The sequence below is a fragment of the Vanacampus margaritifer genome, chromosome 14, assembly GCF_051991255.1.
Source record: "Vanacampus margaritifer isolate UIUO_Vmar chromosome 14, RoL_Vmar_1.0, whole genome shotgun sequence".
NCBI classification, from domain to species: domain Eukaryota; kingdom Metazoa; phylum Chordata; class Actinopteri; order Syngnathiformes; family Syngnathidae; genus Vanacampus; species Vanacampus margaritifer.
In genome coordinates this window covers 13,353,956-13,381,156 of record NC_135445.1, presented here as the reverse complement: position 1 = coordinate 13,381,156, position 27,201 = coordinate 13,353,956, and the positions used below count along the sequence as shown (strand labels likewise).

At 38.0% G+C, this 27,201-nt stretch overlaps 2 protein-coding genes across 5 annotated transcripts; both read right to left on the bottom strand.

Annotated features, from left to right (window-relative positions):
- Window positions 1-780: 780 nt before the first annotated feature.
- On the bottom strand, window positions 781-18,129 carry nt5c2l1 (5'-nucleotidase, cytosolic II, like 1). Of its 4 annotated transcripts, none has more exons than XR_013288165.1 (19): window positions 15,316-15,428; window positions 14,526-14,599; window positions 12,088-12,205; window positions 11,900-11,995; window positions 11,738-11,829; window positions 10,134-10,191; window positions 9,952-10,045; window positions 9,817-9,870; window positions 8,682-8,765; window positions 8,569-8,604; window positions 7,861-7,971; window positions 7,401-7,467; window positions 7,137-7,307; window positions 7,018-7,069; window positions 6,732-6,792; window positions 4,856-5,032; window positions 4,696-4,778; window positions 4,422-4,613; window positions 781-2,412 (listed from the first exon to the last, which is right to left on the bottom strand). XR_013288165.1 is itself a non-coding variant. In XM_077542701.1 (19 exons), the coding sequence occupies exons 2-19, from the start codon at window positions 15,372-15,374 to the stop codon at window positions 4,592-4,594; spliced, it is 1,509 nt and encodes a 502-aa protein (XP_077398827.1). In that variant the 5' UTR covers window positions 15,375-15,379; window positions 18,073-18,129; the 3' UTR covers window positions 4,237-4,591. The 4 variants fall into 4 exon arrangements, 3 of the variants coding, with proteins under 3 accessions (XP_077398827.1, XP_077398826.1, XP_077398828.1); XM_077542701.1 differs by lacking the exon at window positions 781-2,412 and adding an exon at window positions 18,073-18,129 and having other exon boundaries at window positions 4,237-4,613; window positions 15,316-15,379; XM_077542700.1 differs by lacking the exon at window positions 781-2,412 and having other exon boundaries at window positions 4,237-4,613.
- Window positions 17,998-25,867, bottom strand: slc2a11l (solute carrier family 2 member 11, like). The gene is made up of 12 exons (XM_077542703.1): window positions 25,835-25,867; window positions 25,649-25,747; window positions 25,414-25,574; window positions 25,210-25,334; window positions 22,879-23,008; window positions 22,429-22,577; window positions 22,175-22,362; window positions 21,271-21,381; window positions 19,691-19,792; window positions 19,525-19,600; window positions 18,292-18,419; window positions 17,998-18,213 (listed from the first exon to the last, which is right to left on the bottom strand). The coding sequence occupies exons 1-12, from the start codon at window positions 25,856-25,858 to the stop codon at window positions 17,998-18,000; spliced, it is 1,509 nt and encodes a 502-aa protein (XP_077398829.1). The 5' UTR covers window positions 25,859-25,867.
- Window positions 25,868-27,201: the final 1,334 nt, after the last annotated feature.

The following is a 27,201-nucleotide window of genomic DNA, read 5'->3' as shown; positions in this document are numbered from 1 at the left end:
GAGCATCCTTGTAGTGGGTTTGGGAGGGGGGAGGGGGACGTTCGGGGAGGAATGCGGGCCCCCTCGCCCTCCCCCCCAAGCCGTCCCTCTCGTCCTGCTCTTCTCTCTCAGGTTGTGTTGAGATTAGGTGTCAGTGCTCCCGTGTGCGCCTCATGTTTGAACCCTGAGGGCAACCTGCTGAGCAAAGAGCCTTGTTTGTTTGCACCGTGTTAAGAGACCCTTCTTTCCAGACCACCAGTGCATACTCATGGCTTAAAAAAAAATATATATATATTTTTTTTTTTTGTCACGACATAAAGTGACTCATTTACTTGTTACTGCGATTGTACGTGGCCAAGGGAGAGGAAGCGTTGGTCGAGGGCCCCCCGAAAAAGAAAAAGAAGCCGCCTGGAGTCGCTTGACTGTGTGAAATTCCGCCCCAGTGCAAGAACGTGACTTGTTTGGGCTCGCTTGCAATGCTTGCTGGGAAATCCTGGAATGTGTGGAATGGGGGACGGTGGTGCTTCTGCATCTGCAGGCTGCACAAGAGCGCACACTATCCTGCCATGAGAGCCACACATGGCTGCGAAGAAGCACTTTCAAGTGCAAAAGATTGACACAAACTGTTTTGTTTTGTTTAAATAAAAGCCTCTTTTAACTTTTTGTTTTTTTGTTTGTATTTTCACTTTTGTACGTGTACAGTGTATACTTCAATAAAGCTATTAAAAAAACATTTTGCCTTCTGAGTGCTTTCAAACTCATTAGTTAATTCATTCGATTAAAATATGTCGTAGACTCTGACTCATTAAAATGACAACTTTTATTTTGTTTTAATGGTCAATTAAATAAAACAACACATATATATGAGATAAAGTCCCAGGCAAATGCCACAGAAAATGGCTAACTTGCATTGAGAAAAACAAAAGAAATTATTTATTTGGTGGAAAATCAGTGGATTTCTATCGTTGAAACTCTTGCCTGATGCAACAAAATGCAATCTTTTTTTTTCTTTTTTTACTAACTTCTAAAACACTTGGTGATTATTCAGGATATGTACCTAACATGTAACTCCAACAATTGTGGAAGGGGGAGAAAACAGGATGAGGACTGGGTTGGTAAAAGCAAAGTCCAAAGTGTAAAAAAAAAAAAAAAAAAAAGACTATTATACTGAAGAAGGAAGAAGTGTAAGATTTTTGTCCTATTGCACTGCCATTTTGGGCCCCCGCCCCGCCACCAACATACATTTTTTTAAACTTTTGTTTGCGTAAAGTATTTTTTGTCTCTTAAGTAATCCACAAGCCTTTCAAGAGTAAAAGAAAATAAAATGAATCTTTATTTTGAGTTTTGTATGTCAAAGTTAACTTATGTGAACGAATCCTAGTTACTAAAATGAATGAATGTTTAAAAAGCCGATACCTAATTTTATGTAGGTTACTGTTCTGTGATATTTTCCTCCATTAGTGCTTAAAGACAGTTAGTTGATATGCCACTAAAGTCAGATTAGATATAGGACAATTTCTTCTAAACAAGAGACTAAAATATCTTTTTCTTGGACGAAAGTATGCAGAATCAGTTAAATGGTGTATCAAAAGAAGTGAATAAAACAGGAAAAGTTGTAATATATATATATATATATATATATATATATATATATATATATTTATACATATAGTGAAAAGGAGAAGCATAAACTGAAATGTGTGAATTTAACTCAAGTGGTACTAAAATAAAACAACACAATGATTATTTAAAAAGAGAGGGGAAAATGAAAGCAAACAGTAACAAAATAAATCCCGCCGACAAGCAGACAATGAAGAGGGAAATCCAAATAAACCGAAATAGCCCCTGATACAGGAAATGAAATCATCTGGGATGTGTATGTGTCTGGAGTGTGTGCGTGTGTGTCTGGCGTGTGTGTGTGGTTGTAGAAGGAGGCGGAGCCAATAAAAGGGGGGGTATCCTCTTGAAGACTTTCCTCTCATCTTAGTGAAGAAAGTTAATTAAACCCACATTACATCACTTATCAACTTTTGATGTGTTCTGATAAAGGTGCCCACTAAATGAATCCACTTTGAAATAAATACAATAATAAAATATTAAGCTTACTTTTGCTTGTATTTAGCCACCAACCGCTTTCAGAATCTCAATCAACATGTCTCAGCATCCTCACCCACAGCTGCAGTTATGTGTTTGTACACTAACTCCTGTTATAATCGTCATGATTATTATTTGTATTGTCCCTGCATTATTATTTTGATTACAAGAAGACACTCACAAACTCCCACGCGCGCGTTGGAGACTTCCGCAGATGGGACACATTCCATGTGAGCACTGAACCAGCTCCCCAAACTCGTCTGGTGAAGTTTTGCAGCACACGTGAAAAAAAAAAATGGGAAGGTCTCCACCCATCCGTCCATCCGTCTGTCTGTATATCTGTTTTTTGGGGTGACACATTGTAATTGTCATTTCCCTCAGAGGAGCCTTAAAACTTTGAGGGGAAAAATGTAATTGGCAGTGTTAGATATACACAACAAATGGATGGATAACTAGTTTTCAAGTTAATCAATGAAAATAGTTTGTTCAACTCGTTTAGTTAATTTTACAAGGGTGGCTTTTTAACAAAACAAAAATGCTTGCAATATTTCAATGTTTCTAAAAGTGAAGAACATTTCCATCTTTGGTACGACTTTTATTTTAGTGAAATGATGTGGTGGCCCCAGTATCTATTTTCAGTATCTGTCGTCACAATATTACAAAAGTATGAATACTGAACTAATTATGATCATGTCTTAATGTGCTGTGTCTTAATCGCTAGCCTCTGGCATTTATTTGTAGAAGTTAACCTTCCCTTGGCCAGCCCCTAGTTTAACAAGTATAATATGTAAATTATTGTTGGAAATGCTTAAAAGTGATTTTTTAAATAGTTTTTTGTATAAAAACAGATTCATTTTAATATTATGTATCACTGCAATATTACTGTAATTAAACCAAAAAAATATGAATATTCACTCACTATTCTATTTGCTTAATAACCTAAGGAGCTATTTTGAGTTAGTTTGTTTTCCTTGTTGCACTTTAAAATTGGGTTTGTTTGGTTGTGTTTTATTTAAATTAAACATTTATTTATTGTATGTAAAATTGATTGTTGTCTGTTTTGCTCATAAAGTCTAATAGAATAGATGTAAAGGGTTAGGAATCTCTTCATTGTAGCTTGGCAAACTAGGGCCCCCTAAACAGCATCTTACCTAGGGCCTCCACGAAGCTAGAAACGGCCGTGCACATACACACAGGAAGCCCCGACTTACTCTGTTGTATCTCTAGCAACAGGTGGATACGCAGGTTTATTGTACATTCTATCATCATTAATTACAGAGGGGAAAAAAAGCTTTAAAATAAACTGTTCTAGTTCTGGATTTAGGTTTTGTTTACTTATAAAAAGCTAGATGGATGATGTGCAACAAACAAGGTCACAAAACTTAACACCATTGCCTTGAATGTAAAACAGCTAGCACGGACACTACGGCTAATGTTAGCGCAAGTCGTTCTAGTAGGAGCAAGGCTAGTTCCGCTTCATACTGATCTCGCCGGGTTGAATGTTGCTTTCGTTAGCAGTGTTTTTAGCATTCGCTGTCAGAGTCCACTGCAGGTCGAAACGCCAACTACCTTTTCATTTATTTGGATACAATTTGAAAGTGTATGGCCTGAGTGGAAAAGAACAGTAAAAAACGTTTAAGTTCAAATTCCTCAGGTGAGCCTCTCTTTTGTGACAGTCCTGACATGACATTTCAAAGTTACAAACAGTGCGCAATGAAATTGAAAATTGAAAGCGTAAGAATATGTTGTCAAGCGGCACACTCAGTTTCACACACTTGTTGTGTATTTATGGCCTGTATTTTTTTTTCATGCACTATCTACCCTAATTACGAATTTACTGCATTAGCATAGTTTAGTGATAGCCTATACACGTTCTGCCTTTTGTACAAGCAAATGACTTCTGTATATTGATTTCATTGTGTGAAATGTTTAAAAAAAATCATATTAGCTGAATATTTTCAAAAGAAAACAGTGATAACAGTATTTATGTATCAAATTATACTACAACTATACTATTAGCCTGTACTAATGTGTGTGTATGTGAGATACAATTGGATTGCTGGGCAGGTTTGCTTCAGAGGTGATTTACCGCCATCCAGTGGACACCCAATGAACAACAACAAAATCTCAATTGCGGTTTTATCTGGAAATAGCCCCTTATCATTAATGTGATAGTTTTTTTTTTTAATAATCAATGAGTTCATGTTTCAACTTTTACAACACCATCATTTTAAATTTATGTTCATATTCTTTGTTATTTCATTTCCACACAGTTTTTAAGTACATAATAAAAGTGTGTGTTTGTGTGTGTTTAACTACTGCAATAAATAATCTTTTCTAATACTGACATTTTATTTAGCTGCACCAGTATTTTGGGGTTCACTCAATAGAGGGTGCATAGCAACTCCCATCCCACAGGGAGAGCCGTACATTTAGGCAGCATGTCGTCTCCTCGGGACTGCCAAACCATTCCAACATGCAAAGTCTTCATGCACCGGCTCTTTAGAAAGTATCCTTCTCATGTCCTCTTGTTGTTAACGCTGTTTGAGACCAAAATATCCACAATTGTACTTTAACTGATATTTTAAAGATTTGGTGTGAAACAAAACAAACGCACGCTACCTTAGCGCCCGCTCACACTGGCAGTTGGTGAGCGGCGTCGAAGGAAAGTCAGCAGAGTTGAGCGGCGGGGCCTCGTGTGGCATCTGGGAAGAGCGACACATGACGTTTGCGGGAGGAAAGGGCTGCTTTGTACTTCTGCTGTAAGTAAAGGAGGACTGACCAGCACGGGAGAAGCCATGAAAAGGTAATTGAGAGGGAAGTGCAGCAGGCTGAGGCAGCTGGCCGCATAGAGGTCGGCGTAGCGCATGAGCTGGCTGGCAAACAGCGTCTGTCTGGAGCCGTTCCGAAGTAGGCTGCCCATCCGGCCGTAAGACATGTCCATCCAGGTGGTCAGAATCTGAGTTGGGGGGTTGGGGGTACACACACAATGAAATTGTCATCAATTTCAACAATTGTCTAGCGCAAGTCAGTTGCAATACAAGCAAGGCCTAAACACTGACTTACATTTGACAGGGAAATTCTATTTTTTTCTTGTATTAATTTATTCCCAGCCAACTATTTTTATTTTTCATTTGATGTGTTTTCCTTTGCAGCACTGTTTTGAGTACATGCATGTATCCAGATTTCACCCTCTGTTACCATGTCAATCTAATCTTCCCAGGGCCTTCAGAACCACAATCAGATTTCTACTTCATCTCAAGATGACATCATCATATTCAGTCCTGTGATTGGTTGCATTAAAGGTAGCAAAGGTTGTGTTTGGCCAATAAATATAACTACATGCATTAAATTAAAGTATTTAATAAATGTTTACATATGACATTCAGAATATTTGTTCATGTCAAACTACCGGGGTCTTTTTTTTTTCATTTTAAATTATGCAAATAATTAACTGATTAGAAAAAAAGAGGTGGATGAGTGTGTGCAGTGGATCAAAAAATGTTGAAGACATCCTCATAACATTAAATGTCGAAAGAATTAACACATAACAGGTGCTCTTCAAAGTTTTTAATTTGGTAGGCAAATTTTTTTTTGACAAAAAGCCGTTTTAATTAAGTGATTAATCGTGATTAATCAAAATTTCAAGATGTGATTAATCTGATTAAAAATGTAATCGTTTGACAGCTCTACTAGTTTGGTTATATTGTGTTTATGTTTGATATAGATTTCTATAATTTGAACCTAGTAGTAGTGTATTAATACACATGCAGCCTTTGATGGACACTATGGATAATTTAGTGTTAGTTTATCCAACATATGTGTCTCCAACCCAATTCAGTGTTACATGCTTTGAATTAAACAGATATACAAATGATAAGATTTGTTTCTTCTTATGCCCAAACAAAATAATAATAATAATTTGTCTTAATTTAAGATGACCAAAAATCACTAAATTTGGTGATGATTTTTATTAGATTTTTTTTCCGTGGTATTCAATCACCAAATAAAGCATTTTAGATTTTTTTTAATCACAAAATGTAGAGACATGCTTTTTGTTTATTTGTTTTTATGTTATTTGAAAAATAAAACAATTGTTTTGTTGTTGTTGTTTTTTCAGATTACAGTAGAAAAAAAATCATGTGTTCCTTTCCCCAGAATTGTTGGATTCTGTTTATTTTATCCCAAAAATAATACTTAAAAAAGTATAATAACAAAAAAATAGCTATTATTTTTCTTTTTCTTTTAGTGATTTAAATGTAAAAAAAAGAAAGTAACAAATGACCATTTATGCTTTTCAGTAGGCAAAGTTTGTCTTTTTTTCTTTTATTAAAAAAATATTAACAACTCATTTGAGTATACCTAAAAATCATTTGCTGTCTTTCAAATAAAATTACATGGTTTTCTATATGTGGAGAAATGACATAGAACTGATTTCAGTAGTTAAAGATGTGTTGTCAATGTCGCTTTTAACTCTTTGGAGGTTGCTTGCTTGAGGTTGGTGATGATTTCTTTTCTTAGTAAGGCCGACATTATATGCATATTATGTCTTGATTTGAATAATTGTTTAACTTTACTGAAGACATGTAGGGAAAAACGTAATCCGACCTAAGATGTGTACGGTACAGTAGTGTGATTTTCCATGTACAGTACCTTACCTTCATTCGGGTCTGAATGTTGCTGATGTCAGGAACGTCATCACTAGCACTGTCCAGATGCCTGCATGCAAAATTCAAATTGAACCAGTGTGTTGTTTGTATTGCTCGGTTGTGATTTTGCCATTTGGCTACTAGTTGTGCAAAACGTACTGATTGTACAAAAGTACTGTTGGACATGTGCATTCAAAAGTTTAGCGAAGGTGAAATTATAGCCCAATAATCAGAATTTTATGGCAGTCTCCTGTTGTCACAATTCATGAAAGGCTAGGGTTAAAACTTTACGTACTTGTAAATCTCAGCTAGGAACATGTCGAGACCTTTCAGCTCTTCAAACCAATCTGAAAAAACAAGCAAAACCGTCAAAAATGCAATTACAATTAATATCGGGAGCAAAAAGCGGCATACTTTTCTTGTCCTCCCACACTTGTATCTCTTTGGTGAGCTCTGGAACTACCAGGAACGTTTTCCAACCTTGGCGCTTCTTCGACTTGAGAATGTCGCCAAAGATGTGATCCCCCACGTAGAGGATGTCCTTGCCTTTGACGTCCAGCAGGTGGGTCACAATGTCCGACGAGCCTGAGGCCATAAAAATGATCCAAAGTCAATATACAAACTGACAAGACCTGCTTGAGTGACAATTGAAAAATAGCAAGTCCTTGTTAGTCTCACCTCCGGAGTACACGGTTCCATGCTGGAGTGCGCCGGTGTACGTCCCGATCCGAAGTTTCCCCGTGTTCTGTATCCCAAATAAAGTTACAATTTCAAAAGTTAATTAAGTTATATGTCACTGATATTATATTCACAATGTTACAGCGGCATAAACTTTTTTTTTCTTTTTTTTTAAAGTCCTTTTAACTTCTTCCCCTAAGCATAGTTCCTTACTCACATACAATGGTTGTCTCTCAGTTGAGATGATTTACATGAATAGCAATGTACTACTTTCCTAATGTACAGGGCTTTTGACTTTGTGATAGTGAACTGAAATTATGTAGTACAATTTACTCGAAATTAAATTGATCTCAATTTGAAATGTATTTTTTTAAATGGGCCAAATTGAGATTCAACCCGGATTACGGCACTCTAATGTACTTTGCGTGATGGAAGGCGTCAAAAAGGAATGACTTCATACCGTGTCGACTTGTCTTAGCACCGTGCCCCCTGCGAAGAACAGCGGCTTCCTCGTATCCACAACGATGAGGTCAAAGAAAGAGTGCCACGACGCTGGGGAATCTCCAGACTGCTGTGGGGCGAAAAAGTTAAGCAAGAGCATGTTGTTTTTTTCCTCAAAATAAAAACTTTTAAGCCATGTTACATACTTATAAAAAAATTTTTTAAAGACCCTCTATGTTGTTGCCATGGTGACAATACCACAGCCAGTTAAGCAATATATTTGATTGGCAGACCAGTCAGGATATAGTTTATGTGGCATTAGCATTAGCATTGGTGCTAACTTTTCCAGGTAGATTTTTGTGTGTTTATACACCTAGCGAAGCAGTATCTTTTATTGGTAAGACTAATCAGGAAACAGTTTATGTTGCATTAGCATTAGCATTGGTGCTAACCTTACCAAGTACACATGTGCGTGTGTTTATTTCAAGCATAGGGGACTCTAGCCCAGATTTAGAAGAGAATCCATGAACCCCCAAAATTCAGATAACTAATTTTTTATCATTTTGATGTAAATATTTTTACATTTTTGTGATCTATCTTCACATTCAAAACCACAAGGATGCTATATCTTCATTCTAGGCTTCTTTATTCCTATTAGCATGATTTGCTATTTGCTTTATGTTGAGATTTGACGATTACAACCTTGTTCCTTATCATCAAGCCTTACCTTGGCACCATTCTCAAGAAGGAATGTCATCACGGCCTTGATGAAGAGAGGAAGACGTTCACAGTCATCATTGTAGCAGTGTTGTATGGTTTGAGTCTTTTTGGAGGACCTACCTCAGTGTAGTTGTAGTCACTGTTGGTGGCAAGAAAAACCTTGGCCACCTTTTTAATCCGGGTCAAGAGAACAATAATATTGGGCTGTAAGAAAAATGTTAAAATATTTAGTAGGTTGCTTTATTTGTTTATTTGAATCAAATAGTTTTTTTTTTAATGTGCTGTCTCACTAGTCAGTGTGTACTACATGTCTTAAAAGGAACCTCGACTGTAATGACACGTTTGCTCTATATTCGCCTTTGTAACGTTCCTAAAGGGACGTTCAAAACTCTTGAATCTCTCAGGTGAATGACGGCGTGGGGGAGGGTGACTCTCCCAATCACGTTGTTTCTTTAGGAACGCTACGAGGCTTACCTTGCTTTCTTCATACGCGTTTTACATTGCTTGGCAGAGAGCCTGCCGCCATTCTACGTCACTACGCACTTAATGCGTTGCGACGTAAATAACAATGGCGGCGTACGTCCAAATAAAGTTTCTGCAAAATGTATTCAACTGGAAATGATTTTTGGAAAATGAATCTCATAGTTGACCAAATAAATAATATAGAGGAAACTTGTAATGACAGTCGGGGTTCCTTTTAAGGGGAAGTCAAGTTTAAAAAAATTCTTAACATTAATAAGTTATATGTGCACCCACTAGTCTAAACACTGTATTTTGATGAGTATAATCTTTGTGGAATATGAATTAAGCAGCAAAATTCATCCGTTTTTTTCCACCTAAGGTGCGGCCATTTTGCCACTTGCTGTTGACGGAAAATGACATCATAGTTGTGCAAGGCTTTCAGCTTGCGAACGTCACACGGCCAAATCCAGAAAACAGGTGGGCCGTGATTGGTCGTTACCTGAACAAACTGTGATGTCATTTTCAGTTGACAAGTGGCAAAATTGACGACCCTGAGCTCGGTAAAAAGTAGTAGTTGCAACTCTGTAAAAATAAAAAATAAGTTAAATTAGAACTAAGTGTGAAAAAAGAACAATTTCAAAAACAGAAAAGTTTAATGTGGCACACTGTCCCTGTTTGATGAGAAACTCAACTGTAATAGACAAAAACACTGGCATTACACAGTAGTTTAATAATTGATTCACTTTCTTACTTTCATACTTTCGTGTGTTTTCATTTTTATTTTACTACTCACGTCTTGAACAATATATTTGTCAATATTCTTGATGGTCTGGTCTTTGAGGATGCCCTGCACAAACAAAAAGAATGTAACTCCACACGTATTGTGCGTCCGAGGGAAAAGGCAACCTTGTTGTTGCGTAAAGGTCACCGTGTCGTGAATGAAGTCCATCGCGTCTCGAACGTCCTGGAACATGCTTCTGTATGACATGAACAGGTCGCCGTGGTGGTAACCTTTTAGCACGCTGAGGGACGGGGAAGTTACCTTCTCTGTCATTTGGTTTGCAAAAGAAGATGGTCGAGCAAGGAGGTTAATCAGAAGGGCATGCTCACGGTTTGTATCTGCTGCATTTGGTGAAGAAGTCCACAAGGCAAGAGTAGAGATACGTCTCTGCAAAAAAAAAAAAAAGGGGAGAAAGTGCCGTTTAGCTTGGGATGGGCGTTTGTTTGTCCAAACGCATTTTTAGAGTAATAGCAAATAATACTATGTACAGATTTGCATCAGGCAGATGAGGGCCGCCAGGTGGTATAGTTCCCTGGAACATAAACATGGACACACATATACACACACAAGATTGTGGAGCAATCATATGCGAGTCTTCTGAAATGTTCATCAAGTGTCCACAATTTTAAAGTGGCTTAAACTTTTCAATAGGGCACACTACTTGATAGTTAATATTTCTATATTGAAGCGTAGTCTTATAAAAGGGCAGTTGACATTGTTTAGTAGATGTTAATCTTGATCTGATCAGTTTCATCTGTTGCGCAGTAGTTCATATCTTTTTCAGGACATTCCAAATTGCTCTTCTAAGTTCTATGCAACCCCACTTGTCAAAACACGATATTCTGGTTAACTCATTCATTGCCATTGACGGCTATAGACATAAAAAAATCATTTTAATTATTTCTATTAGTTTAACATTTTTTTTCCACTTTTGTTAACAAGAGTGTGAAAACCTAATTTTATTTAATTGTACATTTAGAACAGATATAAAATTCTTGATTAATCGTGAGTTAATTAGTAAAGTCATGTGAATTAATTACAATAAAAAAATTAATTCGTTTTTTTAATCGTGTCAGGCAATTAATTAAAAAAATTTTAATTAATCACATGACTTCAAAAATTAACCCATGGTTAATCACAATTATTTATTTATTTTTTTGGGGTTTTCATACTTGTGGAAAAAGTGTAAAACTAATAAAAATACTTAAAATGAATTTTTGACGTCTATAGCCGTCAATGGCAGTGAATGACTTAATATTGCGTTAGTGGAACATAAGTTAAGCAGCAAAATCCAGCAGTTTTTATCAGTATCACAAGGCGGCCATTTTGCCAGTTGCTGTCGAGTGAAAATGACATCACAGTTGCTCAAGTCTCAGGTAACAACCAATCACAGCTCAGCGTCAGAAAACAGGTGATCAGTAATTGGTCGTTGCCTGACCCTAAGCAAGTGTGATGTCATCTTCAGTTGACAGCAAGTGGCAAAATGGCCGCACCCCGAGGTGGATAAAAATGGCTAAAAAAGATTTTGCTGCATAACACCTTTTCCACAAATGTAATATTAATGGGAATGTCATGTTTATACTACTGAGGTCACCTATAACATATGATTGCCAAGAAATATTTAGGGTTGACTTCCCCTTTAATAACAAATGCTTCTTTCTTTTTTTTACAGTTTTCGCGGGTGGGTTCAAACAAAAGGTGCTGTGTCTTGTTTAAATTAAATTAATCTAGCTGAAATTCTTTTGTTTAATATTTATCTTTTGAACTGAAACCCAAATGTCTTCGGTATACAACAAAAACAAAGGAATTGACCCTCCAGACCTTGCCCTTCCAATTCTATATATAAAATATAGCCTCTGTCCCATTTTTTATTTATTTTTTGATGAAGCACATTACTACTACGCTACTATGAAAAGAGTCATAAATGTGACACCTGAAAGGTTGAAGAGCGTGTTGAGAATGTAGAAACGGTCTGTGTCGTCTCTCTGGATGAACTTGTTGGGGTAATAGCGGTGAATCTCCTCGCTTTAAGGCACAAACAAATAGAAGGACGTGTCGTTGTGGGAAAACCCCTCGCCGTTTGTTTTCACATTACCCTTTGAGGAACCAAAAGCCGTGACTGCAAACTAGAATGTTCCCGTTGGAGTCCACCTTCAGGAGGTTGCCGTATGTGGTGTCGATCACTAAGCCCCTGAATGAAGGTGTTGAGACATGATTGGTGGCAGTAATGTGATTAAAGCCAGCCAATCACAACTGAGAATGTTGCTTAAGTGGGAAAACAACCTTGTGGGAAAGCTCGGGTCGTACGTGTAGCGCAGAACCTCATGAGGGTAGCCGACAGACACCATCCTGTCCCTGATGAGCTCGAACCCCAGGCTCTCATAGTCCGGAGACTTGTACACTATGATGAGAACATAAAAAGACGGAGAATTTCATCTGAACAGATTTTGCACACAAAGGCATGAAAGGCCTATCTAAGGGGTGTTGCATTGTGTTAGCATTAAGCTAGCAGATATCGCAAGCGCAAGTTAAGTGTGGGTTTGTTAAAAACACAACGTAGTCTATTTGGTTCCACTCTTAACAGAGTAAAATATTCAGAGTAAATTTTATTCCAAGTATTTTTAGTACGTACAAGAGAATTTGCCTATCCCATGAAAAAAAATATTAATAATTTTTCACTCAGAAATTCTAAGCACATTTTGCAAGGAGAGATTTTGACCAAAATTTTACAAATTTATAAAAAAAAAAATACACAAGGGTTGAGGAACAAACTCACGACCTTTAGCTTGACTGCCACTTTACCACCTGAGCTATACCACTCTTACTATTTGCTTATATCCAAGAGGAGGCCAAAAATATAGTTTTTGGTCTCTTGGAGTTACAAAGATTCCAGTTGACACGAGCGATATACTAACACACAGTAGGAGCGGCATGGCTCAGGAAGTAGATTGGCTGTTTGTTCCTCAACCCTTGAGTGTCTTTTTTTTCTTATGTTGTTTTACATTAAACTTCAGTTGGGAGTGGCAATAAACTAGAAGCCAGTACTTAGTTTTTTAACTAGAATTCTGAAATTGCCAGTTGTGAAATTTGCTGCCGCCATTGCTAGCCCCGTTACTCAATTTTTTTGTTTACAACTAGGTAACACTGTAGTAAATGTTTTTAATTATGAATCACGTTTGGGAGTTATCCCAGGGTTAGCGTGTGAGTGAACGGTTAGCCCGCGAGCTAACAGCTCGCGAATTAGCAGCTATTTGGGAGTTAGCGTGCGGGTGAATAGTTAGTTAGCTCGCGAATTAGGGGCTATTAGCCCGCGAGCTGACCGGCTAGCTCGCAAATTAACGGCTATTAGATTAGCTCGCGGGCTTTTTTAGCGGCTATTTGGGAGTTATCCCGGGGTTAGAGTGTGGGTGAATGGGTAGCCCGAGAGCTAACAGTTAGCCCGCAAATTAGCGGCTATTTGGGAGTTAGTGTGCGGAAGCCATATTATAGTTGGTGCAAAAGCTGATGGCAAACAAAAAACCTTTAACATGTTGCAAATCACAAAAGCTGTTTAATTCATACACTGCCATTGACGGCTATAGACGTCATAAATTCATTTTAACTATTTCTATTAGTTTAACTTTTTTTTCCACTTTTGTTAACAAGAGTATGAAAACCTAGAATTTTTTTTGTACATTTAGAGCAGATATAACATTTGTGATTAAGTTAAGTCATGCAATTAATTCAAATTAAAAAAGATATTTGCCTGACGCCCCTAATTTTCAAAAATCTAAAAAATAAAAATAAAATAAAATAATTTTAATTATTTTTTTAATTTTCAATCTTTTTTTTTTTTTTTTAAAGAAAAGATTATTAAAAATTAGGGGCGTCAGGCGATTACAATTTTTTCGTAATTAATCGCATGACTTCACTAGTTAGCTCACGATTAATCACAAATTTTATATCTGTTCTATTACAATAAAAACATTCTAGGTTTTCATTCTCTTAACAAAAGTGGGAAAATGTTAAACTTAAATAAATAGTTAACTCATTCACTGCCATTGGCGGCTATAGACATCAAAAATTCATTTGAACTATTTCTATTAGTATAAAAAAAAAATCCACTTTTGTTAACAAAAGTATGAAAACCTAGAAAAAATTTTTTTATTGTACATTTAGAACAGATATAAAATTTGTGATTAATCATGAGTTAAGTAGTGAAGTCATGTGATTAATTAAAATTTAAAAAAATGAATCGCCTGACGTAATAAAAAAAAAGATTATTAAAAATTAGGGATGTCAGGCGATTACAATTTTTAATCGTAATTGATTGCATGACTTCACTAGTTAACTCATGATTAATCACAAATTTTATATCTGTTCTAAATGTACAATTTAAAAAATTCTAGGCTTTCATACGCTTGTTAAAAGTGGGGAAAAAATGTTAAACTAATAGAAAAAGTTCAAAAGAATTTTTGACGTCTATAGCCGTCAATGGCAGTGAATGAGTTAAAATGATTGTTTGACGTCTATAGCCGTCATTGGCAGTGAATGAGTTAATAAACATGTCCTTGAAGGCATTTAAGCAGTCAAGTGCTGGAGTTTTTATTATAATTTTTTAATCTGTATTGTATTGGCCCTGAAAAAAGCATATCGGTCTATCTCTAATTGTGATCATATAGATTTTGGTCACTATAAACGTTTAATCTCTGAAGGTCTTTTGGAGGCCAGCCTGTACTTACTTGCCAGCGTGTAGTCCATGTCGAAGCCGTAACATTTGATATTTTCCAGCGTCAAACTTCTGTTGACAAAAATCCTGTGACGAAACACAAGGACATCCAGTAGATGAGGTTAGCCAACGTGACAGTCCGAGATTTGCTGAGATGAATTGGGAAATGATTTGGGAAAGTCTGCCGGTATTTTAGGTTAGCCCGTAGATTTTCAGCAGTATTTCCCTTTTATTGTGATTTGAATGTATGCTTTGGGTCGTGCCCTAAAGCGGAAAAGTCAAATTGCTGTTCAACTTTAGCTTGCTATCAAATGCTAAGAAATGTAGTGGCCTTAGACTGAAGTAAAACCAGCTTCGCAAATCAAACCGCTATTAATATAAAAGAATGAAATTGATTTGTGACATTTCATATTCCGAGTTTTTCTTGCAGCGTTATGATCGCCTGCAGTTTTTTTCTTAGGTAGTCTTAGGTGGAGACAATACCTTTTATCATCTCCTCAGCATTCTCGGCCTCTCCTCAATTGACTGACAGTCACATATAGTCAAGAAAGACTGTTGTGTTTACCCCGCCGGGGACCAGGATGGTCCAGGTTTCGAGGTGGCTATGAATATTCAACACGCGCACTTATTTGAGCCCTGAGGATCTTTCTTGAAAATGTTCCAGAGCATAACTTGAATTAGGTTAGGTATAAGATGATGACAAATGACCTTTTAAGAGCATGGCAGTAGACAACTGAAAGCAATAATTGGATTATTCGAGTTACGTTGAGTGAAAATAAAGAAACTCCCAAAATGCCACTCACTTTTGTCCATTGCTTCTGGTCACCTTGGAGTCATCACAGGAGCAACTTTCTTTGTCCATGGCGTCTAAAATTTCGGACAGGCAAAAATCAGCCTGTTGCGTTGTTGACCTCAGTCCACATTTAAATGATCCGAGTGACGTAAATTGCAGAATGCTGCGACTCCTCCCTCCCGCGGATTGTTTACTGCTGCACATGAGCGGGTTGAGAGGTATGCAGCCTTACAGATTGTCACGTCGATTGTGTTATCAGACTTGCACATGCACTTGCGTGGCGGGGGCTGCACCCTTGAGAGGCGCCTGAAAACGAGGAGTTTGCCTTTTTGAAGAATCGTTTCATAGATCATAGATCCCTTTCAAACTTTGAGGAACTATTTATTTAAATGTTCAGTTAACTTTAGAAGAGATGCTACTGATCCCTTGTTTGAAATTAAAAGCTAAGATAAGTAAAACTAACATTTTAGATGTTTAGTAATTTGGGAAGATTTTATTTACTGTAGAAAACAAGAGGGATCTATTTGAGTTTTTATTTAACTTTTTAACTCACTCACTGCCATTGACGTAAAAAATTCATTTTAACATTAGTTTAACACCAGTTTAACGTTTTTTCCCACTTTTCGTTAACAAGAGTATGAGTATTTTATTGTATTAGAACAGATATAAAATTTGTGATGAATCGTGAGTTAACTGGTGAAGTCATGCGATTAATTACGGTTAAAAATTGTAATGGCCTGACGCCCCTAATTTTTAATAATCTTTTCTTAAAAATAAAAAAAAGATTATTAAAAATTAAAATTACAAAAATTATTAAAAATAATTAGATTTTTTTGTTTTGTTTTTAGAAAAGATTATTAAAAATTAGGGGCATCAGGCAATTAAAATATGTAATCATAATTAATCACAAATTTTATATCTGTTCTAAATATTAATAATTAAAATTAATTAATTAATTAAAAAAAATCTAGGTTTTCATATTCTTGTTAACAAAAATTGGGAAAAAAAGTTTAACTAATAGAAATAGTTCAAATGAATTTTGGACGTATATAGCTGACAATGGCAGTGAATGAGTTAAGATGTGCTAATGACCCTCGGACTTGAAAGATGTCTATTGACAAGATAATAAACATAAAATAATGAGTTTAAAAACATTCAACAAAGAGTTTTTTTTTTTTACGCCAACATTTTTTCTTTTAGTAAACATGAAAATCTGATCCAAATATCGGCCTCCTTCATGAATAATAATGAGTAAAAAACAGATTGGTCTATCTCTATGTTGCAACCATGGTCAAAATATGCATAGCTTGAAGCTAAAGAATTTTGTTTGTCCTGCATGTAATGATGTTCAAGATATTGGTCTGTGTGATTGGTTAAGCATGATTAGGTTCCGCATGACAATGTCACGTAATGTTACAGTCAACTACAACAACGAAGGCATTTATTGTTCCCTTAGATAAATCACATAGGATGACAAAATGGAATAAAATCACATTAATGCAAAGAAAATCAGACTAAAAGTCATGTTTTATAAAACAAAAATTGTGCCAACAAAACAATAAATTTGCCAAGCAAAAATATCTAACCTCATGTAAAGCATGCTGCGTACATGCACACCCAAAAAATTTTTCCTCGCTAACAACAAGCATATTTGGTCGAATACAAACATTTATAAAAGTTATTTTATCAATTTGTCCAAAGTATAAATAAGCATTTGCAATCATCTTAAATCATAGACATCACTGTATAAGTTTAAAACTGGTGACAAAATGCTAACAAAAAAGAAGATGGTTTCCTTCAGCCATATTTAACCTTCACGGTTGAATTATATTAAAACATGTAACACTGCCACAGGTTGTCCTGCGAGATATTGTGACAATTGAGTATATTAAATCTAAATCTATAAATTTATAGTGGCTGATTAATTAAATTGTTTTTATGCTGTGTTTGTATACTGAAATAAAAAAATGTATTTCGGACAACAAAAATCGAATAAAAAAGCAATATGTAGACAATTTAAGGACAATGTGAAGTTCAAGCATCAAATAAGGCAAAAGGTTATATCATTAACTCATTCACTGCCATTGACGGCTCTGAACGTCAAAAATTCATTTGAACTATTTCTATTAAATTTTCCCCCACTTTTGTTAACAAGAGAATGAAAACCTAGAATTTTGTTTAATTATATTTTAGAACAGGCATACAATTTTTGATTAATCGTGAGTTAACTAATGAAGTCACCCGATTAATTATGATTAAAAAAATGTATCGCCTGTCGCCCCTAATTTTTAATAATCTTTTATTTTATTTTTTTAAATTCATTCACTGCCATTGACGGCTATACACGTAAAAAAAAAAATATTTTTGATTAATTCTATTAGTTTAACTTTTTTTTCCCACTTTTGTTAATAAGGGTATGAAAACTTAGAACTGTTTTTATTGTACATTTAGAACAGATATAAAATTTGTGATTAATCATGAATTAACTAGTGAAGTCAGTAATTACAATTACAATTTTAATCGTCTGTCGCCCCTAATTTTTAATGATCTTTTTTTTGGGATGAATTTATGGCAGTGAATGAGTTAAGAATGACAAAAAACACTCATGTAAAAGAAGAATACCTTAATCTAATCTCCCTATTATCTTTATTGTTGAGATTTCAATTTTGCAAGCTGAACTTGACGAGTAAAGCTAAAATTTGGTCTCGTACGTTTGACAGGATTCAAGTGGCTTTTCATCCCGTTTCCCCCACTTGAACCTTCCAACCTTGCTGTGCATCCTTTCATAGTCATCAGCGATCTCCAGAGCGGTTTTATTCCTAGTCTTGGGCACGTTGAAGTACACAAACAGCCCAGAAGTCAAGCACACCAACAAGAATATGAGAAAGCAGAAGGAATCCAAATTCGCCTGAAATGAAAGCAATTGCATAGTGGATGAATTTGCAATCCCAATCAGAATAATACACAAAGACATGAATGAGCTCACCACTAAGATTGGAAAGATCATCCCGACCGTAAACATGCCCGCCCAGTTGATGGCGCAGCCGACGGTGTATGCACTCGCTTTGAATGCCTGAGTGAAAATGACGCCCGGAATAGGAGGTATTACTCCGCCTACGGGCAAGAACACAAATGTGTACCTGTGAGTATTGTTATGTTACCTGTATGTGTTATTCATTTGTGAATATTCGTTATTGAAGGAATAGCACCCCTGAAGTCGATGCTAATTTTTTGCTAACATGTCAATGAGATGTTACATTGACTTTAGCATTAGCGCTAGCGATGTTTTGAAAACGCATGTCTTGTATTTGTGGGAATGCCGGAAGCATTTTCATTCTCCACAATTTTTAGCCGTCAAACAACTCCCACATAATACTTCCGATTTACACCATTCAAATTTCAACATGATTCTAAAATTCAAGCCTTCCGGATTATTTATCTTCTGTTGCACATTACTTACAGTATTCGCACAATTTGGCGTTGACTTTTCCCCATTCATTTTCAATGGGACTGACATTGAACTTTTTCTAAATCCCACTTTCCACACCCACCATACATACAGCTGTCCGATACTTTTAATTGCCTTGTCCAGTAACCAGATGGTCGCAGGTTCGAATCCCACCTCAGACTGTACATTACAAATGTATCCATGGCAATTATGCTAAAGGATATACATGTATACCAACTGACTATTATAGTTCCACTTTTCCATCTAAATGAATGGCGGGTACTGCATGGCTAGGTGGCGCTATTGAGTGATTTTTATTCATTTATATTTTATTTACATTTTTTCTATCTAAATTACAACTTGCTTCAAAAATTCACACCTCCCAGGTTCAAGTGTTCTTTTTATTTATTTATCTTTCAACTACAATTAATACTAATTTTCACATAATTTATCTTTCAATTTACAAGCATTCCGCTTAGAATTCCGCTATTAGCATTCAGCTTTCAGCATTCCCACGCAATTTCTGCAAAAATTGCACTTAGTCTAGTTACAATTTGTGCAATTATTTTTGTTGTTTGTTTAGATTTACAGTCAACTCCAACTGGGCTGTGCCACAAGATGGCGGCAAAGTAATACCTTGTGTCAAAATGAAGCTCTCAGTTGACTTAAAGTGACATGTCATTTCACATAGTATAACAGGACACTTTATTAGGTACACCGGCCCAGTTTACTCTCACTCTCATCCCTTTCTTAGATAAGTGAAAAACGCACCTGGCCCAATGGAAAAAGTGGCGAGCAAGGTAAAAATGAAGGCCATGCTGCAGTACGATAACCAGGAGATGTGAGGCTAGGTGAGAAACAACGACATAAGTGTCAGTTGTAGCTTTTTGCTTTGAATGTCTTAAGATTGAGAAATCCCATTTTTGGTGTGGCTCACCTGAAAATACAGCGTGATGGTGAGGAGGGCGAGTATAACAGTCATGGCCGCATATCCAGTGACGAGGAGTACTTTCTTTCCTGTACTCTCAATGATGATCAACTGCAGTATCAGCAAAGTTTTGGAGTACAAACATTACACGGAGACAAACTACCACAAGGTGGGGCTGTAATTTGTTGGCTTGGGCCTTTCTCTGTGCTGCTTTCTATCCAAAAGCATGAATATAGTTCAGAAAAGAGACCGTGAATGATATGGATGCAGATTGGTGTTCAAAGATTTCACCTGTCAACAAACCACATGTATGAATTGACTAATTTACATTAGGGACATATCCATCAGATGGCTTTTTTTTTTTGCACTTCAAAAGTGCCCCAGGAGAAGTGAAACATCACACTACTCTCTTTACACAGTTAATTCTGTTGAGTAAATGTGACACTTTTTAGAGTGGGACCAAATAGACTCAGTTTTAGAGTAATATTTACACCCAGAAGAGTGTAAAATAAAGAATTGAAAAATAAATAAAAGTCATTCAAGGGTTGAGGAACGAACTCACGTCCTTCAGCTTGGGAGACAGCCGATCTACTCCCTGAACCACTGAGCTCCTGCTGTGTGTTAGTATATGGCTCGTGTCAGCTGGAATCTTTCTAACTCAAATAAATATTAGCCTACTCTAAAACTGAGTCTATTTGCTCCCACTCTAAATAGAGTCAAGTTTACTCTACACAATTTAAAGTGTACAAGTTGGGATAGAAGTTTAAGAAACGTCACAAAATGTGGAAACATGTAAAACTCTTAACATGAATTTACATAATACAACCACAGGGTAATTTCTCGCCACAGTATAAAATATTAGCTAGGGCCAGGCCCAATATATAATCAGATGATATTAGCTATTAACTCATTCACTGCCATTGACAGCTATAGACGTCAAAAACTCATTTGAACTATTCCTATTAGTTTAGTTTTTTCCATTTTTGTTAACAAGAGTATGAAAACCTAGATTTTTTTTTTGTACATTAAGAACAGATATAAAATATGTGATTAATGGTGAGTTAACTAGTGAAGTCATGCGAATAATTACAATTACAAATTTTAATCGCCTGATGCCCCAAATTTTTTAATAATAATATTTTTTAAAGAATAGGTCATTAAAAATTAGGGGCGTCAGGCGAGTAGTATTACTATATAGACTTCACTAGTTAACTCACAATTAATCACAAATTTTATATCTGTTCTAATACAATATAAAAAAAACACTAGGTTTTCATACTGTTGTTAACAAAAGTGGGGGAAAATGTTAAACTAATAGAAAAAGTTAAAATGAATTTTTGACGTCTATTGCCGTCAATGGCAGTGAATGAATTAAAATGAGCAAAAATCTGCTTTTTACTTCATGAGACAAAGATAATGACTGTCAAACATTACTAGTGTTTTGTTTAAAAAGTTTACTTACAACTGCAAGGTGAATTAACTAACAAATAGGCAGGGCACACTGTTGTTTTTTATTTTATTTCCCCGTACGTCTGGTTTGCTCCCCCTGCATGTATCTTGTACCAGAATAGTGATGAGGTGGCACTTACACACACTATCGAGAAGGTCATTTCACTCATCCCCGTTCCCAAAGTGGCGTATCCGAGCTGGTCTTCGTGAATGCCTGCTGCACGAAACACTTCGTAAGAATAGAAGTACACCTGCAGTAAAGCGTAACAGTGTAGGTTTATTTACGCGTTCATCCACTTCATAACCCTCTCCCTAAAAAAAGTTATTGAATCTTATGCAACATTTCTGGGGAGACGAGACAGCTTAAGCATTGACAAGTATCTCTATAATGATTGCTTGAAATGGATCAACATTTAAACTATGCATGGACGAGTACTGATACTAGGTATCGGTATCGGGCCAATGCCCAGCCTTATTTCAAGGTATCGATACCAATACCAGTTCTACTCTTGAGTAGTCACCGATACTATGTACCGATACCACTGTACTTTTGATTAATATAATTTCCCCATCTCCCTCACTCCCCCCCCCATCCAAAAAACCCCAATGACGGCTAATTTTAAAGAAATATCTCACTATAGCATTTTCTCATAAAATTGCATGAAATTAATGCCAGTTTTCTGTTCTCATAATTTCTAGTTCCTGATAGTAAAATGGCGTGATCGAAAAATTTTCATGGCCGATATCAATGCCAATTCTTATTAGTCAAGGATGGTGATAACCGATATTTATATCTAAAAGATGAAAATTTTAAAAGAATGCAAACTTTTTTTTAAAGCATGTGTTTACTGAACATCTTTTAAGATTTACAAAATCTGAATGTTTTAATTTATTTTATTTGATATTATTTATAAAAAAATATATAGATACCCCAAAAAATTTGTCAGAAAACAGGACTTTTTTTTTTCAAGTGAATGCAATACACTTCCGTAGCTCTCTGTTTCCAAAAAGGTCTGTTTTAGTTCTTCACATGACGTTACTCACCGCGTTCAGGCCACAAAGTTGCAACGAGAAGAAGGTCACGACGACGGTGGCCAGCTGCCAGCGAACACTTCTTTTTTGAAACAACTCCATCACAGAGTGACTTTGGATGTTCTCGAGCGCAGCTTTCTCCGCCAGCATCTCCTGCACCTCCCCGCTGTGGTCCTCGTTACCCCAAAGCCTTGTCAAAGCTAAGCGGCCGCGACCAGACCAAGATGTGAATACAGTTATGTGCGATTCCAGACGTGCGCTCGCACCTTTCTCGCAGGCCCGCTTGTCTCCTCGGTTGAGCAGCAGGTATTTGGGAGACTCGGGTAGGAAGGGGAGGGTGACCAGCTGAAACAGAGCGGCGAAGCCGCTGAAGCCGAGCAGCCAGGGCCATCTATCCTCCGTGCCAAGTAACTCTCTGCAAGGAGATTGTCCATGAGTTAGCATCAATGTGAACGACAACATGTGATTGTGTGGCCGCGGTTTCCAAGCCCCGGCGTCCGTTTTCTGTCCCGTCCCGGCAAGGCAGCACATGCGAGGATATGTTACGGTCCGATCATTCCAAAAGGTATGTTTGGTGCAAACTCCATATTGCTCAATTGTGAATTCTAATTAGTCCAAATAACAGTGAAAACAAAAATAAATGAAAAGGCTACTAGAGCAGTTCAACTTAAATGGGTTAAAAGAGTGTTAAAGGATGGCAGGTGTGCGTGTCTCACCTGAGCCCCAAAATCTGACCGCTCAACTTCCCCATGGCAAGGAAGGTGGCGATGGTCACCCCCAGCGTTCCTTGCAGAGTCTTCGGGGTGCATTCAATAATGTACAAGGCTTGAACAGAGAGACCGATTCCTGCAAGCACACAAACGGAACATTTAAGGAGATGTTTGTGACCAAAAAGAGTGTTAACAAAAGAGAAATGAAACCGATTTAGCAGTGAATTAAAAAAAAAAAAACATAGTTGGGAGAGGCTCCAACTCACTTGTGACCCTAGTGATGATGAGCTCCATAAAAAAAATTGATGGATGGTTTTGTAACCAACATTTTCTTTCAATAATATTGTAACGAACTAAGTGTGTTGTGTGTGTGTTTTGGGCTTGCCATTTCTGCTTAGCACTCATATGTCTGACTGTTGGTGAACGCAACACAGGTCTCGCGGTAGGGGAGGGACGAGTACTCAGAAAAACTGTTGGTGAACACAACACAGGTCTCGCGGTAGGGGAGGGACAAGTACTAAAAAAAACCTCTTATGTCCGACTGTTGGTGAACGCAACACAGGTCTCGCCGGAGGGGAGGGACGAGTACTCAAAAAAATAATAATCGTGAGTTGTACTGTGTTTTCCGGCGTGTGCTGGTGGCGTTCTTACAAAACGTTACAATATTAAAAATGATGGCAATTTTCACAAGAAGCAGGTGCACAAGATTATCCTTAGCAACCACACAAATTGATGCGGCAGACTCGACTGGCCCCTGCGTCTTTTAAAGGGGAAGTCAACCCAAAAATATCTTGACAACAATATTATATGTAGCCCCACTAGTCTAAATACGGTAGTCTGGTTGATATTGTGTTTGTGGAACATGAGTTAAGCAAGAAAATCCAGCAGTTTTTATCAATAGCACAAAGCAGCCGTTTTGCTACTTCTCGTCGGGTGAAAATGACATCACAGATGCTCAAGTCTCATGTAACAACCAATCACAGCTCAGCTTCAGAAAACAGGTGAGCTGTGATTGGTCGTTGTCTGAGCCCTGAGCGACTGTGATGTCATCTGCAGTCGACAGCAAGTGGCAAAATGGCCGCCCCTTGAGATGGATAAAAACGGCAGGATGTTGCTGCGTAATTCATATTGCACACGTATTATTAATCAGAATGTCATGTTTAGTCACATATAACATAGTATTGCCAAAAAATGTTTAAGTTTGACTTCTTTAAGTTTTACACCATGTGGTTAGGGATCGTCGTACTTTTCCTTTTAAAGTGGCCGTTCGGCACGTAACATTTCCTATGTCCTTGTTCTCATACCTGCTGACATGCATTGTTTTATTGGTTTTGTTTTGTTTTGTTTTGTTTTTAAACGGACACAGCGTGAGAAGTGCGGGATTTGAAACATTTTATTTGGAAATGTGGGATGGTTGCAACACCAACATCCCTTACGGTTACGATGCCCCTCACTACTACTACTACTACCACTACTAGTAATGCTTATACTTGTAATACTACTACTAATTATAAGACTGCTAATACTACTAACTAGTCATACTAAAACTACTTACAATACTAACACTAGTACTACTACTAAGAATAATAATAATAATAAAACTAATCATTTATTTGTTATTTAATTTATTTACAACTAAAATAGCAACCAAGAAAATAAACAAAATTATATTCCTAACACCCAAATGACTAAGCAGCAAATGGCTTTTGTTTGCTTCGGTTATCAAATTAGTCGAGTTTACTCCTGTTATAGTTCTGAATGTAGAGACAATTCAGGTGCTGTTCAGTTCAGGGGCGGCTCTATTCCAGTGGGATATGGGGCCATAGACCACCCCAAAAGTCAAGTCTTTTCTTTGGAATAATATAGTATAAACACAACATTCTGATTAATAATTGCTTTTGTGGAATATGAAGTTAGAAGTAAAAATGGACTTGTTTATATCTATCTCTGAGCGGCCATTTTGCCCGCTTGCTGTCAACTGAAAATGACATCACAGTTGCTCAGAGCTCAGGTAATGACCCATCATGGCTCAGCTTGCAAACATCACAAGACCAAACTCAGAATACAGGTGAGCCATGATTGGTCGTTACCAAAGCAACTATGAAGTCATTTTCAGTCAACAGCAAGTCACAAAATGGCCGCTCCCTGAGATGGATAAAAAGGGCTGGATTTTGCTGTTTTATTTATATTCCACAAAAAGCAATATTAACCAGACTATCGTGTTTAGACTAGTGGGGCTTCATAGAACGTTTTAAAGAAAATAGTTGGGTTGACTTGCCCTTTAAAAATCAATTTAGACCATAAAAATCAGTCGGTGTGTTTGCTTTTGATTCTCACCTGCATTGATACCATACAGAAGTCGCCCCACCATGATCATCTCAAAGGACATGGCTGTTTGGCTGAAGAGCATCAGCACAGCTCCCATTATAGCCACAAAATTGTTTAACAAAAGACACGTTCTCCTAGATGGGATGGCAAAACAAAGAGCTGCATGAACGGCAAGTGTAATTGCGAAAGCCAAGCCTTAATTTGCGCGCTGACCTGCCAGCAACCGAGAGGCACGGCGCTGCCAGGAGCGAGCCCAGCAACCCCCCGATGCAAAAAATGGAGACGGTGAAGGACCAGATGAGCGAAAGCTGCCAGTCTTGCAGGTCGACGTGGTATCTCTGTATGCATGTTTGGTTCACCAGCTTCTTAATGTGCTGCAATTAGCACTTGGAAAATTAGCTCGCTATCGATACTTTTCATTGCCGACGTGCAAACGTGTCGGACTCACGGCAGAAGCGGCCGTCACCGAAGATATTGCAAATCCGTATTGGAATGTCCCGCCGATGCCCGAGATAAAAATGACAACGATAACAAGAGGGCAGTCCAGCTGCAAAGAAAAAGCAGGATAAAGGTGCATTTTGTCCTTTTTAATATGCACGATAGAAAATTCCATTAGGAAAAAGGAAGGACCTACCAGGAGTTTTAGGTGCTGTAGCATTGTTGGTCTGTTCACGGCGCAACCTGATGAATCACTGACTAGTGGCTAATCCGGTGTTCCACCTTCAGAACGCTGCCCTGAAATGATTAACCTTAGCGTCCGTCAGGCTAAAAAGAGCTCCCATGACACTCGTGTGTGCATGTGCGTGCGTAATTGTCTTGATAAAGACTTCTACAGTACGTGCTGAAGTCAAAAGTTATTTAACAAGTGGGCAGAACTGAACTGGATGTTGTGGGGCTGTCGTGGTTGACACGTCTCTGCAGCATCGCGTGGACATCGGGGACGGTGCCTCTGGATTGGCAGACCGGGGTGGTGGTTCCCCTTTTTAAGAAGGGGGACCGGAGGGTGTGTTCCAACTTTAGAGGGATCACACTCCTCAGCCTCCCAGGTAAGGTCTATTCAGGGGTGCTGGAGAGGAGGGTCCGTCGGGAGGTCGAATCTCGGATCCAGGAGGAGCAGTGTGGTTTTCGTCCCGGCCGTGGAACAGTGGACCAGCTCTACACCCTCAGCAGGATCCTCGAGGGTGCGTGGGAATTCGCCCAACCAGTCCACATGTGCTTTGTGGACTTGGAGAAGGCGTTTGACCGTGTACCTCGGGGAGTTCTGTGGGGGGTGCTTCGGGAGTATGGGTTACCGAGCCCCCTGATACGGGCCATTCGGTCCCTGTACGACCGATGTCAGAGTCTGGTCCGCATTGCCGGCAGTAAGTCGAATTTGTTTCCGGTGAGGGTTGGACTCCGCCAAGGTTGCCCTTTGTCACCGATTCTGTTCATAACTTTTATGGACAGAATTTCTAGGCGTAGCCGAGGCGTTGAGGGGGTCCGGTTTGGTGGCCTCAGCATTGCATCTCTGCTTTTTGCAGATGATGTGGTGCTGTTGGCTTCTTCAAGCCGTGACCTCCAGCTCTCACTGGAGCGGTTCGCAGCCGAGTGTGAAGCGGTTGGGATGAGGATCAGCACCTCCAAATCCGAGACCATGGTCCTCAGTCGGAAAAGGGTGGAGTGCCCTCTCCGGGTCGGGGAGGAGGTCCTGCCCCAAGTGGAGGAGTTCAAGTATCTTGGGGTCTTGTTCACGAGTGAGGGTAGGTTAGAGCGGGAGATCGACAGGCGGATCGGTGCAGCGTCTGCAGTGATGCGGACGCTGTATCGGTCCGTTGTGGTGAAGAAGGAGCTGAGCCGAAAGGCGAAGCTCTCGATTTACCGGTCGATCTACGTTCCTACCCTCACCTATGGTCACGAGCTGTGGGTCGTGACCGAAAGAACAAGATCCCGGATACAAGCGGCCGAAATGAGTTTCCTCCGCAGGGTAGCCGGGCTCTCCCTTAGAGATAGGGTGAGAAGCTC

What these genes read in the sequence shown, in the direction of transcription:
- nt5c2l1 (XM_077542701.1), bottom strand. Translation starts at nt 15,374, where the DNA reads ATGGACAAAGAAAGTTGCTCCTGTGATGACTCCAAGGTGACCAGAAGC. An exon ending in GTGACTACAACTACACTGAG is followed by an intron (nt 8,605 to 8,681) that starts GTAGGTCCTCCA and finishes CTCTTCATCAAG; the next exon opens with GCCGTGATGACATTCCTTCT. An exon ending in CAGTGTGAGCGGGCGCTAAG is followed by an intron (nt 4,614 to 4,695) that starts GTAGCGTGCGTT and finishes GGTCTCAAACAG; the next exon opens with CGTTAACAACAAGAGGACAT.
- slc2a11l (XM_077542703.1), bottom strand. Translation starts at nt 25,858, where the DNA reads ATGCTACAGCACCTAAAACTCCTG. An exon ending in TGACCTTCTCGATAGTGTGT is followed by an intron (nt 19,793 to 21,270) that starts GTAAGTGCCACC and finishes CTGATACTGCAG; the next exon opens with TTGATCATCATTGAGAGTAC. An exon ending in CCATCACGCTGTATTTTCAG is followed by an intron (nt 19,601 to 19,690) that starts GTGAGCCACACC and finishes TTTCTCACCTAG; the next exon opens with CCTCACATCTCCTGGTTATC.